Source organism: Sorex fumeus, unplaced genomic scaffold (genome assembly GCF_029834395.1).
Source record: "Sorex fumeus unplaced genomic scaffold, SorFum_2.1 ptg000142l, whole genome shotgun sequence".
In the NCBI taxonomy this organism is placed as follows: Eukaryota; Metazoa; Chordata; class Mammalia; order Eulipotyphla; family Soricidae; genus Sorex; species Sorex fumeus.
The window spans coordinates 4,482,927-4,503,243 of record NW_026606199.1 but is presented as its reverse complement, the minus strand read 5'-3'; the positions used below and the strand labels follow the sequence as shown (position 1 = coordinate 4,503,243).

The following is a 20,317-nucleotide window of genomic DNA, read 5'->3' as shown; positions in this document are numbered from 1 at the left end:
ATCACTATATTGCACCCTTTAGAGGTACCATAATCTATATAAGGAGATTTTTCGGGGCTCTCTGGGGGAACACATGCCTGAGAGAACAGGGGTGATGTGCTGAGAGGACTGAAGAGACAATTCCGAGAGAATGGGGACAGAAGCTGAGAGAACAAAGGAGCACGTGCTTGAAAGATTCTAGGGCCTCCTTGACATACATTTCTTTCATGTAACAAATTGCTACTAAGACCAACCAGCTTGGCCCTCCTTTCCTTCCTTCACCTAACCATCACCATCAACTTCCCTGGAGTGGGGAAACAACCTGAGACCGCTGCCATTCCTTCGCCTGTCCTTTGTGTGTGTTTACCCATTATACGTGTTACACCGTATAGGCTGGAGCAATAGCACAGCGGTAGGGCATTTGCCTTACAAGCAGCCAACATGGCCGAAGCGAGTTCGATTCCTCCGCCCCTCTCGGAGAGCCCAGCAAGCTACCAAGAGTATCTCACCCACACGGCAGAGCCTGGCAAGCTACCCCTGACATACTCGATATGCCAAACACAGTAACAACAAGTCTCATGATGGAGACGTTTACTGGGCCCGCTTGAGCAAATCGATGAACTACGGGAGGACCGTGACTGTGACACCGTATAGAAAGTGAGAAACAATTCATTACTCATATCCAGCCATTGTAAGAGCTGGAAAATATTAAACACGGTTGAATGCCACAAAAACTTTTCCACATGATTGTTAGGGCACGGATTGAAATCTCCCTCTAACAACAAAGAGACTCCAGAAACTGCAAACAGCAAGCAGGGTTTATTGTAAGACTGGCTAGCCAGGGTCCAACCGCCTACATAGACACGCAGGTCCGGCAGGTTAGGTAAAGATCCCGAGCTTCTCCAAAGGAGATCTTATATAGGCCTTCACCGACCGTTACAGCAGAGCCCGCACCTTTCATAGCCAATAGATTTGTAATAACAGATACTCTCCTAACCAATCCAATTAAGGGTACATCATTTCTTAGCCTATAGTTTAAAGATCAGCATTTGCGTCAGTGCTTAGGAACGTCCTGGTTTTTAGGGCAGTCCTGGGTCTTGCAACATGGGTCTTGTGAGAGACATCCGGTTATCTGGTCTGATCCCCACCCTTGAGTACCTGTATCTGAATTCCTTGCTCAGAGGCAGAAGAACCAGTTATTTTGCAGTGCAGGCTCCTGTAAAGTGGATCTGAAAAAGCTTATCTAGACCTGTTCCTCGAAAAAACAAGTTATTTTGCAATGCAGGTTTCTATTAAGCTAAGCTAAATTAATTCTGGTGGTGGTCCATTTTGGGCCTGTCCCTCACAATGATGTAATGTACATATGATACATATGTAATATACATATGATACAAAAATGTACATATGATACGACACACGTGTGTTGTGTGTGATCCGCAATGACTCATTTCTGCACAGCACCTCCATCTCAGGAACTCTGGAGCTGGAAGCTAATAGTGTTTTGGCACGAGCAGGAGCAGCCACATGGGTCTCTGGTGGAACATGAGGAGTACCAAGCCATGAATGCATGCTTGGGTTCTGGAGACTGACAGTAAAACCTAGAAAACAGGCATGTACAGGTGGCTGAAAACCCATAGATATGGTCAGGGACACAATATGAGTGTGAGGGCTAGAGTGATGTCTGCAAGTGGCCACTGGCATGATGCCCAGCACACTCCATTTCTATGGATTTCTCCTTTAGACCTTTCTGGGGGTGGTGGTCACCCAGTGCTCTCAGACCTGTATGCTCCTATGACTTAGTCAATCACTGTGCAGAGGCAGAGCAGTGTGTGAGGACATGCCACCCTCCATAACATTCCCCCATGTTCTCAGACAAGGGGAAGCTAACCTGTAATATTACAATCCCCTGGCCCATCACACAGGCCTCACACATGCTAAGCTTGTTGCCTTCCCACTGATCCTCACTGTAATGCCTTCTATTCTGCACATGGGCAACTGTGAATTCTTAGCTCAATCACACTCAAAATGGATGCAGTGCTCCCTTCAAACACTCCATTATCTTTTGGAACTACTCCCTTGAGACACTGATGCTAAGAAAGGGCAGTAATAAACTTCTTATAGTTACATTAGCCACTATTCTAAAGGAGATCACAGTCCCCAGACTAGCAGGCAAGCAAGAGTTCTACCTCTAAGCTCAGGAGCTCTGAACAGGTGTTCTGGTGTCCATCCACAACTCCACAAAGAATCTAGTGACAGAAAAAGAACAACGAGGTGAGGCACACTTCTGGTGCACACGAGTGTACTTATGTAGACCCAACACACACCCCAGCACTGCATATGACTGTGAACACTACTAGGCTTACCTAGTCACAGCATCTCAGCTCCAGGCAGTCTGTAATCTCACAGTGATCAGTGTTGTGGCAGAAACGGGAGGTGCACGGGTCACTGACATCATGAGATAAGAAGCAAACTGCAGGGGTGCAACAGAGCTTAATAGTGCCTGGATTCTGGAGCATAATAATAATTTTTTAAAAAACCCTCTACAACACATACAAAATCTATGTCACGAATAATGCATCCCTAAAGCCTGTTTTATTGGGCAGAAAAATGATAAAAAATTTTTTAAACAAATAAAAATAACTGGGGGTGGAGTGATACTACAGTGGGTAGGGTGTTTGCCTTGCACACGGCCAACCTGTTCAATTCCCAGCCTCCCATATGGTCCCCTGAGCACTTCCAGGAGTAATTTCTGAGTGTAGAGCCAGGAGTAATCCCTGTGCATCGCTGAGTATGACACAAAAAGCAAAATAAATAAATAATAAATAGATAGAGTTCATCATGTCGACCAAGACCATCCATGGTAACTCACAGTTCCAGAAGGCTAAATCTAAACGTTGGACATGGGAGTCTCCCGGTGGACGATTCCACAACGAAATAGACCACATCATATTCAATCGATGGTTTTGCCTGACCGATGTTGCTGTTGTTCCAAAATTCCAAACGGGATCGGACCACAGTCTTCTTTGTGCAAAATTCTACTTCACAGAACGGGGAGAAAGGGCTGCAAAGTTTAAAAAGGGAACTCCGAAAACGACCACCAACTGGGAGCTCTTTGGCACTATTGCAGCAACATGGGAAGACGCCATTGTTGACAACATTGACGAGGAATACAATCGACTGGTTCAGCACCTCCATGATTGTGCGAGGAACGCCAAGAGAGAGATAGCCACAAAAAAATGCCTGTCTTCAAAAACTCTTGAGCTTATTCGCCAATGTGGTTTCACACGTCTGCATGTACCATCAAACTATCCTGTCAAAGGAGATCAGCAAGCCCAAAACATAAAGTAGATGAGGTATGTAGAGCTAATATCAGTCCAAGAAGCATCACAATGAGATATAACTGCAAGGCATAGTGCATCAATAACTGTCAGGGGATTTTAAAAACAATTAGAAGGCTGGGGGGTATGGTGCCGCCAGCAGGTCAATCTGTACCTGTGAGGCGAGTGCATCAGCAGCCTCATGGCTCCTTCAGACTTCTAGATACCCCAAAATTGCTGCTGTGCCTTTGGCCAGACCCCAAAACCTTGGGGCAAAGTTTACCAAGAAAGTAAACAGACAAAAGTTAGGTATGTGGAGACACTCCCACAAATCACTTCCGGCTCAGCTATATAATTGGAGGCATGGCCTCTCTGGTTCCTGATTCAACTGCTTAACGGCCATGATCCTACAGACTCAGAAACAAATCTCGAAACCCAATGGCTTTTGGCAGAAATGCGTCTGGTCCCTGCAGTAGGCTACCGGTGCTGGGTCACCCCAGGTGGGAAAGGGTTTTGTGCCTTGACCTGTTCACCCTGGCAGCCCAGTGTCCATCATCCTCCAGAGGCCACTGGACACTCAGGTTTGGGCCCGTAGTGATGAGACACGTAGGGCCTCACGGGATAGGGGTGGAGCCGGCCCTTTCCTCCCTGTCCCAATGAGACCCTGAGTTGCCGCCCACAAACAGCCTCTCTTGCTCCTGATCAAGTTGCTTAATGGCCATGATCCCAGAAACTCAGGAACAGATCTCAGAACCTAGCAGGTTTTGGCAGGATATCTCTCCAAATTTAATTGTTAAAATTTTTGAATTTCAAAATTGCACAGCCACTACTGCAACCTCGTGACATCATATATTATTCATGACCAGCAATAGAAAACAAATTGTCTACTGTTGCCTTTTCAGCAGATCTCAGTGTTGGGGTAAAATCCCAAATAATGGTGGGTGTGTTGTCAAAATGTTGAATGTGATCAAAGTATAGAGAGAGTGATTTGGAAATCATCTGCCTCACAAGTAGGGGGAAGGTGTGGGATGGGGGTATACTGGGGTTTTTGGTGGTTGAGAATGGGCACTGGTGAAGGTACGGGTGTTTCATTGTATGACCGAGACTTAAACCCGAAAGCTTTGTAACTGCTCTCACGGTTATTCAATAAATAAAATTATAAAAAATGGGGAAAAAAAGTAACGTGGAGTTCATGCAAAATTCAATCAGCCTAATCAATGGCTGAATAAATAGAAGTACTCCTACATAAAAAAAAAAAATTAGAAGGCAAAAATTTTAAATGCACTACATATAGAACCCAGAGCCTCACACATGAGAAGCATAGACTGAACCATACACCCACATGAACCATACCACATCTCCCACCCACAACTGCATGCTATGAAAGGACAGGAATACATTGTCTTCTCTAGACTTTCACCAGTAACTCAAAGGTCATCAGCTCACCAAACCAACAGGAACACTAAGGACCTCTTAAGTTCCTGAGCTGTGCCAATTTGTCCTGTTGGCCATCCGTTTCTTTATAATGCAACTAAGGGGAAAGAAAAAGAGAAGATCATCAGGTAAGGCACATTTCTGGCATGCATGTGGCAAGCAAGCACCTCCCAGCACAGTGCTGGCACTGCATTCTACCATAAACACTGCTGGGGTTCACAGCCCAGTACAGAACCAAGGAGAGAGGAGCAGTGCTAAGTTAAAATCAGTGCCACATATCAAGTGGGAATATCTTTATGACAAAACCAATCAACTCTGTTGCTTAACAGCAACTGTAGATACAAATGTTCAGCAGGGCCTCATGACACTGCTTTGCAGTCAGAGTGTAATTCTCTGTCAAAGATGATTAAAAGAGCAACTCACTTCTAATGCCCTGATGGCATGCGTATCATCCCAGTGTGTTCACAGGATTTCATGGGTGGAAACCTGGTATTTGGAGAATGAAAGATCTAAACACAGGAGAGAACAGGGACTGAGTGCAGACAAATACCTTGCAATTTGTCCCTGTCAGAAATCACCACTGCAAGGTATCTACTTCAGGCACCCCCTGGAGCGATAAAAAGGGTATCTTACCAACATCACTGAGAAACCTTAGAAGACACCCAGTCAAGAAAAAAAGGGGGGGAAAGTAAAGCTTCATACACACAAATTTATCTAAATAGGGTCCCACCCACCCCATGTAGGGGGGTGGGGGGCTTCCAACAGAACCGTGTGGTGTCAAGGCTAGGTCCAAGGCTTCTAGCATCTTCCAAGCCTAGACTCTGTCCTGAAGTTCCAAGCCCGGGCTCTTTCCTCAGCAATATGCAGTGTCTCTCTCCCTCTCTCTCTCCTCACATCTCTCTAAATATTTCTCAGAAAAATACTGTTGTGTCTCAGGGAGGGGCAAAAAAAATCCCCAAAACACATGCATTCTGCCCCAAAGAAGCTCAACTCTGGCCTCTGGCTAGAATAATTTGAGAGTAAATGTATTCACCTGCTTTGCCTCAGGTAAAGTCCAGTGAGTTAATGTACATCAGGGAAAAGTCAGCACAGGTCAAGACCAGAGGGAGGAAATGCCCCTGAAGCTCCAGTGACTACTCAGAAGCCAGCAGGGACCCCTGGGGAGGGAGAGAGAGAGAGAGAGAGAGAGAGAGAGAGAGAGAGAGAGAAGCTGGCAGGGACCCCAGGGAGGAAAGAGAAGTTGGTGGGACCCCAGGGAGAGAGAGAAGCTAGCGGGACCCCCCCCCCAAGAGATAGAGCAGGGACCCCCAGGAGAGAGAGAGAGAAGTTGGCGGGACCCCTGGGACAGAGAGAGAAGCTGGAGGGACCCTCAGGACAGAGAGAGAAGCCAGCGGGACCCCCAGGAGAAAGAGTGAAGCCGTCAGAACCCCCAAGAGAGAGAAACTGGCAAGGCCCCTGGAGAGAGAATCTGGCGGGACCTCCAGGGAGAGAGAGAAGTCGGAGGGATCCCCGGAGAGAGAGAGAAGCCAGCGGGACACCCAGGACAGAGAGAGAAGCCAGCAGGACCCCTGGAGAAAGAGAAGCGAGTAGGACCCCCAGGAGAAAGAGAGAAGCAAGCGGGATCCCCAGAAGAGAGAGAAACTGGCAGGACCGCTGGAGAGGGAGAATCTGGCGGGACCCCCAGGAAGAGAGAGAAGTCAGAGGGATCCCCAGAGAGAGAGAGAGAGAAGCCAGTGAGAGATAGAGAAGCAAAGACAGCGCCATGACAGGCTCAATAAAAAAGCTAGAAGAAGCTAGGCCTAGGTTTTGCTTCCAGAATTCCTGAAATTGAGTCCAGATTCCTGGAATTGAGTCATGATTTCCCCAAAGTGAGACAGCTGTGGTATGGTCGACCAATCAGATGCAGGTAGAAAAGGTCCCCCCCCCCCCCACCCATGTAACCTTTATGTAACATCTTCCGAGAATTGCCGCACCATATTTGATAGGGTTCAAATATGGTTTGAACCATGGGAACACCTTCAAGGGCGATTAGAGGCCTCCCGAAAAGCCTCTATCCCTCTCGGAGAGCCTGTCAAGCTATGGAGAGTATTCCGCCTGCACAGCAGAGCCTGGCAAGCTATCCATTGTATATTCGATATGCCAAAACCAGTAATTAAAAGGGTCTCATTCCCCTGACCCTGAAGGCGTCACCAATATGGCAGCGTTGAGAAGGATGAGGAAGGAGAGGCTGATAAAATCTCAAGGCCGAATTAGGCTGTCCAAACGAGGAAAGACAATAATGATTGTCTGTACTTTCAATGCACGTACGCTAACATCAGATGCATCCATCGAGGACCTGGTGGTACAAGCGTGAAAGATCAATTATGACATCGTTGGTCTGACTGAGACAAGAAGGCATCAATCACATCACACCGTTTTTGACACAGGAGAAGAACTATTCCTTGGAACATGCGATAAAAGAGGCGTCGGAGGTGTCAGTGTCCTTGTCAACACGAACTTGGCCATGAGCATTGATTCATTCGAATGCCTAAAAACCCGAATCGGATGATTACACTTGAATAGATATAGCTCACTGCTGACAGTTTCTATCTTCATTGTCTATGCACCAAAATCCAATTATGATGAAGGAGAAATTGAGAAGTTCTACATGGAGCTGGAGAAATTCTATAAAGAAGACCACACCTTCTACAAGATCATTGTTGGTGATTTTAATGCCAAGATAGGAATGAGAAGATCAGCCAAAGAACTCCACATGGAGATCCATGGCCTAGAATGGAACGAACAGGGTGACAGACTGTCTGAGTTCATCGTGTCAACCAAGACCATCCACGGTAACTCACAGTTCCAGAAGGCCGAATGTAAACGTTGGGCATGGGAGTCTCCCAGTGGGCGGTTCCACAACGAAATTGACCACATCATATTCAATCGACAATTTTGCCAGACCGATGTTGCTGTTGTCCCAAAATTCCAAACGGGATCGGACCACCATGTCCTTCATGCAAAATTCTACTTCACAGAGTGGGGAGAAATGGCTGCAAAGTTTAAGAAGAGAACTCCCAGAACAACTACCAACTGGGAGCTCTTTGACACTATTGCTGCAACATGGGAAGATGCCGTTGTTGACAACATTGACGAGGAATACAATTGACTGGTTCAGCACTTCCATGATTGTGTGAGGAATGCCAAGAGTGAGATAGCCACAAAAAAACGCCTGTCTTTGAAAACTATTGAGCTTATTCACCAACATGGTTTGGTCCATGCCTCAGGCAATGGCAAGCGAACATCTGAGCTCGCAAAGCAGTGCAGAGATGCGATCAAGGAAGACCTCAAAGAGAGAAGAGCAGAAGTGCTGGTAGATGCGGCAGAAACCAGGAAAAGCATTCATAACGCCTGCCTGTCCTTCACCAACTACAAGACCAAGATGACTGCCCTCCGACATCCTGATGGATCTATCACATCTTCCAGAAGGGCAATGGAGAAGATTATTCATGACTTCTACTCAGATCTCTTCAATAGTCAAGTCCACCTGCCCACATACCAAATTCCGCAGGATGGATATGTCGTTCCCAACGTTCTCCCTTCCGAAATTCAATATGCCATTTTGTCGGTAAAGAAACGAACAACACCCAGCCCAGACCAGGTTAGACCTGAACACCTGAAGAACCTGCCGTCAGTACTCATCAATACGCTGGCTTGGCTCTTCACACGCTACCTGTCTGAATGCAAGGTTCCGTCCCAATGGAAAACCAGCAGGACTGTACTACTGTACAAGAAGGGAGACATCCACAACATTGGCAACTATTGCCCGATCTGCCTATTGTCTGTCATCTACAAGCTGTTCACTCGAGTCATCCTGAATAGGATTGGCAGAACACTAGATGAAGGACAACCATGCGAGCAAGCTGGGTTCCACAAAGGATTCAGCACCATCGACCATATCCACATGATAACCAAGCTCACTGAGGTTTCTCAGGAGTTCAAGATGCCACTCTGTCTAACGTTCAGTGATTTAAAGAAGGCCTTTGATTCTGTTGAGACGGAAGCGGTCATTGAAGCCCTAGCCAATCAGGGCATTCAAGCCCAATACATCAGGATCCCCCGTGAGCTGTATTGCGGATTCACTACCAGGATCTCACCATTCTACAAAGAAGTAATCATTGATGTCAAGAGAGGGGTTCGGCAGGGTGGTACCATTTCACCGAAACTCTTCAGTGCCACCCTCGAGAACATCATGTGACGACTGGAATGGGAAGGAATGGGAGTGTTTATCTGGAACCTTTGTGGTACCCCTAGGGGTATTTTTAGGCTTCTGTTTATGTATTTCCTAATAAACTTGTTTTTCCTCTCATTTAAGCGGGTTTTCAAAGGGTATGTTCATCCTGAAGTGAAACTGAGGGAAACTGAGGAGGTTCTCAGCAACCTCTTCATACAAAACACTTGAGGGCAGTAGAGGATACCGCTGAGCTCTCAATGCCAGGACCAGGAAGCTTGCCTTTGGGCAGCAGCAAAGGATTCTATTCAGTTCTTTTGCTTTGCTGAGCTCTGCTGTTCCTTTGCCTGCTGTGAGCTTTCTTAGGGCAAGTTTTTGATCGCAATACCCAGATTTGATTACGTGCTCTGAGTCTGAAACTAGAAGTGGCTTTCTGTTTTAAGGCCATACTCAGTGGTGCTCAGGTGGGGCTGAGATAAGGACTTGATGCTGAGGGACCATACCAAACAACTGGATGCTAAACGCCTGGGGGCAGTCAGCACCCCAGGGCCATGTAAGACCCAGGATGTAAAACCTATCCCCCCCTCCCCTACACACACACACACACACACACACACACACACACACACACACATCCTCAATTGGGCAGTGCTGGGACCTGAGAAGCTGGAAGGCAGAGTGGGGCCGTCTTCCCAGATAGGAGTACAGAAACGAAGCCCACCTGGCCTCTGAGATTTTTCACATCCCAAACTGAGGTTGAGCTGTATTTGAAACATCAATGACAAAGAGTAATTTCACCTTATTCCACTAAACCTTTAGATGCAGAAAAAAATAGTTCATCTCAGTCTCACATTCATGAACACCCTGGGCATGTCTATCCAGCCTGCATGTCTCAGACGCTGTGCAAGAGAAGGAGAATAGGGCAAGATGAACCTTAAGCCAATTTTCAGCACACTTGTGCACCACCACCAGTGAAGACATGGGAACAAGGGGGCTAATACAGCCTAGATTCAAGTTTATGCGAAGAGTTTCACTGCAAGCTAACCTCCTCATACAGGAGAATGGTCAAGGGCCAGGTGGAGGTACCGTTGACATCACTCCTGAATATGGAATGCGGAAGGTTAGTTTAGGGTCAGGACTAGGAGTGAGGGTCAGGATCAGAAGGGAGACCTGTGGAAGAAATGCTGAAAGAGCAAAGCTATAACCTGCTTAGCTCACCACAAAGTGGAAAAGACCACGTCACTGCAATAACATTAACTACTCTTCACACCAGTGCAGGTCACTGCCCTCATTCGGCCAATCGAAGGCTGCTGTTCTCAACCAGCCAATCATAAAACTGAAAGTCGCTTGGGGAGGCGGGGCTAGGCATGCGCACTAGCTGGGCTCAGGCAGCGGAAGCGGGCAGAGTGCGTAGGAGCGCGCAGTGGCCGGCCCTAACCGTTGCCCAGTCCCTGTGCCGGCGCTGAAGGCGTCGCTGAGGGATGGCGGGGCTACCTGGACAGTTAGGTGCGGCCGAGCCAGACCCTGTGGCAGGTAGCACCGGCGGCGGGTTCGTGAGGGCACTTCCCCCTCTCGGGTGGAGCCACAAGGACCACGTTGTCACCTGGGTCTCCTCAGGCCACGATCGGGGACTCCTGGGCCATCTCAGGGGCTCCTCAGGCCGCAGTCGGGGTCTCCTGGGGCCATCTCAGGGGCTCCTCAGGCCGCAGTCGGGGTCTCCTGGGCCATCTCAGGGGCTCCTCAGGCTGTAGGCGGGGTCTCCTGGGGCCATCTCAGGGGCTCCTCAGGCCGCAGTCGGGGTCTCCTGGGCCATCTCAGGGGCTCCTCAGGCCGCAGGCGGGGTCTCCTGGGCCATCTCAGGGGCTCCTGAGGCCGCAGTCGGGGTCTCCTGGGCCATCTCAGGGGCTCCTCAGGCTGTAGGCGGGGTCTCCTGGGGCCATCTCAGGGGCTCCTCAGGCCGCAGTCGGGGTCTCCTGGGCCATCTCAGGGGCTCCTCAGGCCGCAGTCGGGGTCTCCTGGGCCATCTCAGGGGCTCCTCAGGCCGCAGGCGGGGTCTCCTGGGGCCATCTCAGGGGCTCCTCAGGCCGCAGTCGGGGTCTCCTGGGCCATCTCAGGGGCTCCTCAGGCCGCAGTCGGGGTCTCCTGGGCCATCTCAGGGGCTCCTCAGGCCGCAGTCGGGGTCTCCTGGGCCATCTCAGGGGCTCCTCAGGCCGCAGTCGGGGTCTCCTGGGGCCATCTCAGGGGCTCCTCAGGCCGCAGTAGTGGTCTCCTGGGCCATCTCAGGGGCTCCTCAGGCCGCAGTCGGGGTCTCCTGGGCCATCTCAGGGGCTCCTGAGGCCGCAGTCGGGGTCTCCTGGGCCATCTCAGGGGCTCCTCAGGCTGTAGGCGGGGTCTCCTGGGGCCATCTCAGGGGCTCCTCAGGCAGCAGTTGGGGTCTCCTGGGGCCGCCTCGGAGGTCTCTTAAGGCTGTGTCAGGGTTACCTGGGGCTGCCTCAGGGTCTCCCAGGCCTTATCGGAATCTCTCAGGCCTTGGTCGGGGCCTCCCGAATCCACGTGGGGGTCTCCCGAGGTCGTGTTAGGGGTCTCCTGGGCTGCATTGTAGGGGCGGGCGTGCAGACGCTGACGACTTGTGTCCCCAGCCTCCGTGTGTGGGTTGGTAAGGGAAGGAGGGCCGCACCCAGTGAACGTTTGTCACACGGTGTCTGTTAGAACCGTGACGTGCAAGTCACTGACGGCCGGGCTCCAGGCGCACGGTACATCAGCACCGATCCCTCCTCTTTGCAACGTGGTCCCACGTGCTCCATGTGGCTGAGGCAGTGCCTTGGTGGGGCTCTCAGGCCAGGACTGTCCCTCGTGAGGTGTCTCCCCGCGGTGCCAACCTGCCACTGCACAGTGTCCAGTCTGGCCTTTCTGCTGTGGCCAGTGTTTGGCCACCTCTTTCTGTCCTGGCCCCAGGGGGCTCGCGAGCTCTCTGGTATGTGCAGACCACGGAACTGGACAGGGAGAGTCATGCAGGACCCTGAGTATCTGCCATGTAGGGTCTGGTTTGCAGAGAGTGCACAGGATCCTGAGTTCCTGCCTGCCTTTCCAGGGCCCCCCACCAGATCTGCCAGCGTGCCATCTTGGTAGGCAGCAGGTGCCAGTCATATGTCTATGAGTTGTGTGGCATTATTCATGGATGATGCTACACCAAGGACAGATGTGTGTGTATGTGTACATAGGTGTGCATATGTGTAGGTGTTTGTGTAAGTGTACATGTGTCTGTTCATACATATGTACATAGGTGTGCATATGTGGATACACACCTCCATGTATACATAGGTTATAGGTGTGCATACGTTTGTGTTTGTATATATGTATACATATGTATACGTAGGTTGTAAGTGTGCATATGTTTGTATAGCTAGATGTGCATATGAATTTGCTTATGTATGTTATGTAGGCATGCCTGTGTTTATATATGTATACACCTGTGTGGCCACTGCAGTATGAAAGCTTTTTCTTCAGATATGTTCACATATTTACATGAAGTTAAGTCAACATTGCCAGTTTCCTAATTCAGGTTGTTTTAACAGATATCATAAACTGGGTGGCCTTTAAACTACAGGAATTTTTCCTCATTTTTCTGTAGACTGGAGGACAAAGAGAATGGTAGTCAGATCCCCACCCCAGGTGTGGGGTGGGGGTGGGGGGTGCACACTAGCTATACTCAGGACTTAACTCCTGGCTGTATGCTCAGAGATCACTCCTAGCAGGGATCAGAGGACCATATGTGGTATGAGTTGACCACATGCAAGTACAGTACATGTATTATTGATCTGGCTCAATCAGACCCTTTTCCCCCCTTATTATGCCTCCTGTATTCTAAAGTGCTTGTGTTTCTCTACAAAGGACAGGCTAAGTCCTCACAGAAAATAGAAGACCTGATGGAAATGGTGAAGAAGCTTCAAAAAGGTCATAATTGTTGCACAGAGCTTTGGGGTCTGTGGGTGGGAAACTCAGTTTCAGGCTCAAAGTTCACAACCTTGGGTAATTAACTCATTCACTCTGTTACTTTAAAATTTTAATTTTCAAAGTACTAAATCCAGATTTTCATCTCCACTTGACCTCATCTCTGCTACTCTCTGCCAGCTCAGAAGCTCATTCCAACCATATTCTCAGAGGGCAGACCTTTTCACCAAACAGTCCCCAACCCCACCCAGAAAGCTGAAAGACTACCTTCTCACTTTATTGTGAAACCCTCAAGAGAGCTCCCTATATCTGAAGAAGCACAATCTACTCTTCCATTCTTGAATACTTTGTTTTTGATGTTCCTCTTGACCACAGTTATCACAACCTTTTTGTGAATGAATATTGCTTCCTTTCCCCCATAACTACCCCAAATATGACTCCCTGGAGGTCCCTCACTACCTCTGTCTGTTCTCTCATCTCTCCCCAACTTCTTTCATCTCTGCAGTGGGAAGCCTAGAGCCCAGGGTCGAGGTCCTGATTAACCGGATTAATGAGGTTCAACAAGGTGAGCTCAGGAAACTTGGCTTGTCATCCAGGGCCAGAAACATGATTTGTAGAGCCCAGTTCAAGATGAAAGTGCAGGGCCCTTTGTTCAAAAATTACTAAATATTTGCAACACTGATAGCATTAAACCAGGCACAGATCAGTCTAAATGCTGATGCTACCTGACCCTGCTAACAACTGGGCCTAATAAGAAAGGCTTTATCTATGGAAACCTCTTTTTATCCCTCTACAAAATATGGGCCTCTCCAGGATTGTAGCACTGTAGCACTGTCCTCCCATTGTTCATCAATTTGCTTGAGCGGACCCAGTAATGTCTCCATTGTGAGACTAGTTGCTACTGTGTTTGGCTTATTGAAGAGACCACAAGTACCTTGCCAGGGTTTGCCATGCAGGCAGGATACTCTCGGTAGCTTGCCGGGCTCTCCGAGAGGGGCAGAGAAATTGAACCCGGGTCAGCCAGGTGGGCTGCGTGCAAGGCAAACGCCCTACCTGCTGTGCTATTGCTCCAGCCCTCCAGGATTACTATACACAAATACGAAATGTCACTGAAATAATGCAGGAAAGAATGCAGCTGGAGACTGCAGTTACATAATGTTTATCCTTCTACTCTTTGGCACAGCAAAAAAGAAAGCCAGTGAGGAGCTAGGAGAGGCCCGGAATGTCTGGGAGATGCTGCAGAAGGAACTGGACTCTTGTAAGTGTACATTGAGTTACCAGAAATCCCCAAAATTACATGCCTTCCTGAACCCAATGTCCCAGACTGTCAGCATTCTTTATGTGGCCTCCCTCTTCTTTGTTAGGGTCCTATCAGGTCTTATCAATCTCTTTTTCTTCTACTCTGTGGAAGCGATTAACTCAGAAATATCCTCAGGCATTCTCCCACACACAGACCTTGCTAGAACATTTCTTTCTTATAACACAACTAATTCCTTGCATAATTTTTCAACTCAGATGTCCCTGTTTTATTTATTTTTATTTTATTTATTTATTTTTTAAATTTTTATTAGTGAAACACCATAAGGTTCAGTTGTAGACTTACAGATTTTTGTGCTTGGGTTTCAGTTATACAATGTTCAAGTACCCATCCCTCCACCAGTCCCATTTTCCACCACCACGGGTCCCAGTATCCCTCCCACCCCCTATCCCCCTCATCCCACCCTGCTTCTGTGTCAGGGCATTCCCTTTTGTTCTCTCTCTCCTTTTGGGTGTTGTGGTTTGCAAAAGTGGCATTGAATGGCAATGTAGGGAACATAAAGTAACAAAATAGGAGACTAACACCCAAGAGAGGCTGAGATTAGTACCAGGAATTTTGCTCCATGGCTTGGAGGCCAGCCACACATGCTAGGGGAAAAGGGAGCTCAGATAGAGAAGGGAGCACCAAATGAAAGGTGTTGGGAGGATTCTCCGAGGATGGGAGAAGCATGCTGAAAGTAGACTATAGACCAAACATGATGTCCCAGTTTTAGACCTTCAATCATTCATTCCATCTATAGATTACACCCAGCCCACACCTGTCACATTTTCCTGACTGCTTGATGTGTTTATTCATAACTTTTATCTTGCTTCCTGTGTTGTGTTTGCTTTTTGTCTCCCCATCATGTAAACACTGTGGCATTCCATGAGGTTCTCACAGCCACTTTATCAACACCAGGGCCCTTTGTTCCTTAACTGGGAATTCAAGCATGGGAAAGGAGAGAACTTCCCTGAAGGGTTCACATTTAGAATTATTGGTAAAACTGTACAGAAACACCCCTTGATCTGTTGGGTAAACCCAGTCCCCAAGGGTGCAGTGAAAACTGATGCCGGATACAATTACTATGTTTTCCAGTGAGTGGAGAGAAAATACACCTGAAAGAAATCTTGAACAAAAAGCAAGGTAACTGTAGCTACTCTGTGTCAGAGCTTTTGTCTTTGCCTACTTGAAGAATCTCACTCTTTCCATAGCAAGCTTTTAAAATACAAATAAGCTTGCATCTTTTTGGTGGTTTTCATCATACTTGCAGTAAACTACAAAGCCCCATCAGGTGTACTTGAGACCTGTTGAGGAAAAGTTCATATGGTTTGAACTTTTTGTTTTGTTTCTGGGCCACACTGGAAGTATGCAGGGCTTACTCTTGGCTCTGTGCTCGGGGATCACGCCTGGTGGGGCGCAGGGGCCCAGATGTGGTACCAGAGATTGAACTCATATCAGGTGCATTTAAAGCAAGCACCTTATCTACTGTACTATCTCTTGGTCTTTGATTTGACTTATGTATGCCAAACTTGATGACCTCTCTGGGCCCTGGTTTACCTTTTCTGCAGAGACCCTAAGAATCCTCAGGCTCCACTGCAAGGAGAAAGAAGGTGAGGCACAAAGGTAAGAGCTTTCCATTTGACCTCCCTCTTCCCTGCATTTCTTTCTGCTAGTGTTATAGAAGGAGAGAAATCATTCTCAGATTAGCAACTCTCTTTGTAAAATGGAAAGGTCAAAGCATCTTAATACTTAGCTCCAACAGAAGGCAGTAGTGTTGAGTATATGATCTCTGTGTGCTAAGCATTATTTTGATAAAACATCAGTTTTGCCTTTTACTCTTCTCATGCATTCCTTAGCTGCGTCTTCACTCATTTCATTATTTTAACATTGACTCAATCATCTCTAAACTCCTCCATTCGTTATATTTCCATCTACCCAACTACTTATGTATCCATATTTCTATCTCATGAATACTTATTTAACCCATTTTGTGTTCAGAGGCCCCACACCCTATTATGTGTAAACTAGAACTGTTTGAAAAATTCTGAGGATACTAATATTTGGCGATAGAAAAACTAAGTCTCAAAGAGGAGGAGATAGGTGCTTCTTCCATCCCCCTTCTGGGCACACATACAGATAATATGACTAGAAGCTGCATTTCATGGTTGTTGGAACATTATATGACTGAAAACCAATTATGAACACTTTGTAACTGTATATCTCACTGAGGTTCAATAATAAAATAAAAATAAATAAAATAAAAACATGAAAGCTGCCTTTCTAATCCCAGGAAGCACAGCATGCTGGAGGGGTGCAAGGAGCGAATTTCTGCCCTAAATTCCAAGATTGAGGAAGAGAAGAATAAACAGAGGCAACTGAGGTAGTGTCCGATAGAGTAAATCAGTAGACTCTAGGTGGGACTAATCTAAGAGATAGAGATTGACAGAAAAGCTGACTCAGTGGGCACCTGGGAGGGTCAAGGTGGCAAAAACACTTGGCAGCAGGGCATTGGAATGTGACCCCCCCCCCCCACGATGTCTGGAATAGGTCAGTGGGGGTGGGGGGAGGGATCTGTCCATATTCCCTTATCCTGTGGCCTGCAGGTTGGAGTTCGAAGAACAGCTGGAGGATCTGATGAGCAAACACAAGGATCTGTGGGAATTTCATGTGAGTGAATCAAAGCCAGTTCTCCCACCGTAGCACCAGGCCAAAAACTCAGAGTCTTCTTCCAGGACTCCTTCCCATTACCTGTAATAGCCAGTTTCTGAAAAATCACTCTTCTCGGGTTTTCATCATGTTCACTGCCATCCACCGTCATCCTCTCTGCTGGTCCTCCCCACCCATACCTGTTGCCAGCCATCCCAGAATTTCCAGTGATCAGGAGGAATATAGGTGGTGGATCACAAATGGATCATCCCTTACAGAGATTCTTGGGTGTATCTATAATCACAGGCACAGAAAAGACAATGGGGAACCAAGCAGGCAAGCGTTTGGCACCAGTGCATCCCAGGCACACAGAGAGCAAGGAAGTAAACAGATAATGAATGTCAGGATGGAAAGGATCCTTAAGAAGGCCACACCATGGGAAGGAGAGGAACATATTCTTAAGGAACATATCATGTATTGTTTGCATGATTCCCTATAGTAAATATCTCAGGGTGGATTTCAAAACTTGAAAAGTTCCTGGCATCAATAAGCACGTACTTCTCCACACAATACTGTTAGATTCTGGAGTGATACAATTTGGGGAATAAGGGATAACCAGTGGGAAAACTCTGAATTATTGACCATACCTAGATGTTTAGAGGGCCAGAGTAATAGGAAATGAGGCATACTTAGGACCAGATTCATTAAGACTTCTCTGAGATACATAGTAGGGGCATGAGACAGAAGATGTGAATGATCCTATTTTCTAATCTCAGAGACCTGAGCGACTGATTCAGGAGATTAACACACTGGACAATAGCAAGGAGCAACTGCTCAAGGAAGGTAAGCCTTGGGGTGGGGAGCTCTAATTTGTTCTACCGTCACCTGCCCTCGCCTTTCCGTCTGTCCATGCTGCAGAGAAGCTAGTAGAGGCAAAACTAGAGGATATGAAGCACCGTCTATGCTCCCAGTTTGGGACCGAAGGTCGCTCTATCAATGAAGGGGTCTTCCTTCGCAGCCAGGAGGCAGCCGCAGTAGTGTAAGACTGTAACTGGGAGGGTGGAAGAGGGGAAGGAAGAGAGATGCCAGCTCTAATGGTTCCATCTTCAGGCATTTGCTTGAGGAGGAGAACCAGAAGGCCCAGGACCTCCTGGATGCAGCTGTTCAGCGCCATGAACAACTACAGCAGAAGTGCCAGCAACTGCAGTTGAAGAGACAGAGGTGGAGACCCTCCCCCAGCCCACAAGGAGAAGATAGCTGAGGGAGGCTCCTCAACCAACCTTTGTCTGATTCCTGGTTTCTTTGTATCCTTCCCACCATGCTGCTCTACTTTTTTCTGTCAAGGCTAAAAGAGGAGCTGGAAATGCTTGGAGTGCAGGTCCCTGCTCAAGCCCAGAATATACGAGAAGAGGCTCACCTAGCAGAAGCAGTGAGTCCTTAGAATGGGGGAGACAGAGACCACAGATATCTCCTCAAAGGACCTGACAGGAGGAGGACAAGAAAGAGGTCCTTGGAGTCTTCAGAGATATATTTGGGAAAGGAAAGCTTTCTGCAGGGGCACTAGCCGAGTTCAGACACTGGGAGTGCTGGGGTGGGAAGGGCAGACTGAGGGAGAGTATGGGCAGGGATATGCATGGAGATTCAAATCACAAACACTTACCTCCTGCAGGCCAATCTCAAGCCTCTTGGAATCAGTGAGGAGAAAGACTCAGAGCTGCCTACTGTGCAGGGTCTGATACCCTCATAGACAAGGAAGATCCATTCCACCATGATCTTATTCCATGGGCTTCTAAAACAAAGGCATTATTTTTTTTACATTTGCTGAGACTTAAGACCCCTGAGCTGGGTGAAGCCTTAACCACGTTCTGCTTCTTTGCCTCAGTAAGTCTCAGAAGACATTCAATAAATGCTTCCTTAACTTTTGTCTCTGATCTCGTCATTCTAGGGCCTGATACCATTTTCTGGAACCACAAACAGAAGGATACAGGCCTGAGGCCATCTCTTCAATGGGATTCTATAATCCTACCCTGTTAAGTTTCTAAAATTTCTTTTTATGGGCTGGAGAGATATTTCAGTGGGTAGAGCGTTTGCTTGCACTTGGTCAACTGGGGTTAGACCCCAGAACCCCATATGATTCCCCAAGTCAACCAGAAAAGATCCCCTGAGTACATACCACAGAGTAAGCCGTGAGCACTGCTGAGTACGGGCCCAAAATCCTAAATAAAATTAATTTTTTCTAGGCTGGAGTGATAGTACAGTGGATAGGGCATTTGCCTTGCACATGGCCAACCTTGATTCAATCCTCATACCACATATGTCCCCCAGCACTGCCAGAAGTATTTCTAAGCACAGATTCTGGAGTAAGCCCTGAGTGTCACCAGATCCCTCCACCCCGACCTCCCAACAAAAATTTTTTTTGTTCTTATTTATAAATAACTCGGAAGGCTGCATCATGGGGCCAGAGAGAATATTACAAGAAGTAGGGCACTTTTCTTAGTATGCACCAACTGGGTTCAGTCCCCAACAACTCATGGTTCCCTGAGCCCCACCAGGAGAGATTCCTGGGCATAGAGCCAGGAGTAAGCCCTGGGCACTGCAAGTGTGGCCAAAAATAAAATCCCAACAATGAGAACTAAAATGTCAGGTATTATGTGGCCAGTCAATTTTTATATTCCCTAGGATGAGCTGAGAAAAGGAAATGTAACAAGAAAATGAGTTGTTTTTTGAATTCTCATTGACACAATTATAACTCAGACTTTTGTCATAGAAGAAAACATGTTAGAAACCCTCAGTGTGAGGGAAGTGGGTCACCTGACTATTAAGCATTTCTGATGCAGGTTTCAAACTAAAAGCAAAATGAGGGGCTGGAGCAAAAGCACAGCGGGTAGGGCATTTGCCTTGCACGCAGCCAACCCAGGTTCGATTTCCAGCATCCCATATGGTCCCCCGAGCACTGTCAGGAGTAATTCCTGAGTGTATGAGCCAGGAGTAACCCCTGAGCATCGCTGGGTGTGACCCAAAAAGCAAAATAAAAAAATAAAAGCAAAATGAGAGTCGAGATCTGCAGTCCTAGGTTAAAAATACAGTTAACTAGGTACAAAAAGATTTCTTCTCTAGGAAGCCTCCTACACCAGGTAGGTGGACAGAGTCTTACAGACCAAAGATTTCTGTTTCAATAAGAGGAAGGAAGAACATGAGCTGAGGAATATTCCTCAGTCAGTCAGATCTTAAGCATCAATCTCATACTCAGGTTTCTTATCTAACCCTACCTATGTAAACTGGCAGTACACTATTAATAGCTCACACTTCTCAGAAGTATCCGAAAGACAGTGGAAAACTCACAGTCCTCCCGTTATTCATCGATTTGCTTGAGCGGGCCCAGTAACATCTCCATCGTGAGACTGGTTGTTACTGTGTTTGGCATATTGAATATGTCACAGGGAGCTTGCCAGGCTTTTGCCGTGTGGGCGAGATACTCTTGGT

General features: G+C 47.5%; 1 protein-coding gene across 1 annotated transcript; it reads left to right on the top strand.

The window, feature by feature from the left end:
- The first annotated feature begins 12,839 nt into the window (after positions 1–12,839).
- On the top strand, positions 12,840–18,581 carry SYCE1 (synaptonemal complex central element protein 1). The gene is made up of 12 exons (XM_056106744.1): positions 12,840–12,894; positions 13,397–13,456; positions 14,075–14,149; positions 15,284–15,331; positions 15,757–15,811; positions 16,479–16,568; positions 16,792–16,855; positions 17,611–17,677; positions 17,753–17,873; positions 17,945–18,055; positions 18,179–18,263; positions 18,504–18,581. The coding sequence occupies exons 1-12, from the start codon at positions 12,867–12,869 to the stop codon at positions 18,579–18,581; spliced, it is 882 nt and encodes a 293-aa protein (XP_055962719.1). The 5' UTR covers positions 12,840–12,866.
- The last annotated feature ends 1,736 nt before the right edge of the window (positions 18,582–20,317 follow it).

Coding starts and splice junctions, on each gene's coding strand:
- SYCE1 (XM_056106744.1), top strand. CDS start 12,867: ATGGAAATGGTGAAGAAGCTTCAAAAAG. Junction 17,678..17,752: donor GGAGCAACTGCTCAAGGAAG/GTAAGCCTTGGG, acceptor TCCATGCTGCAG/AGAAGCTAGTAGAGGCAAAA. Junction 18,264..18,503: donor AGGCTCACCTAGCAGAAGCA/GTGAGTCCTTAG, acceptor TACCTCCTGCAG/GCCAATCTCAAGCCTCTTGG.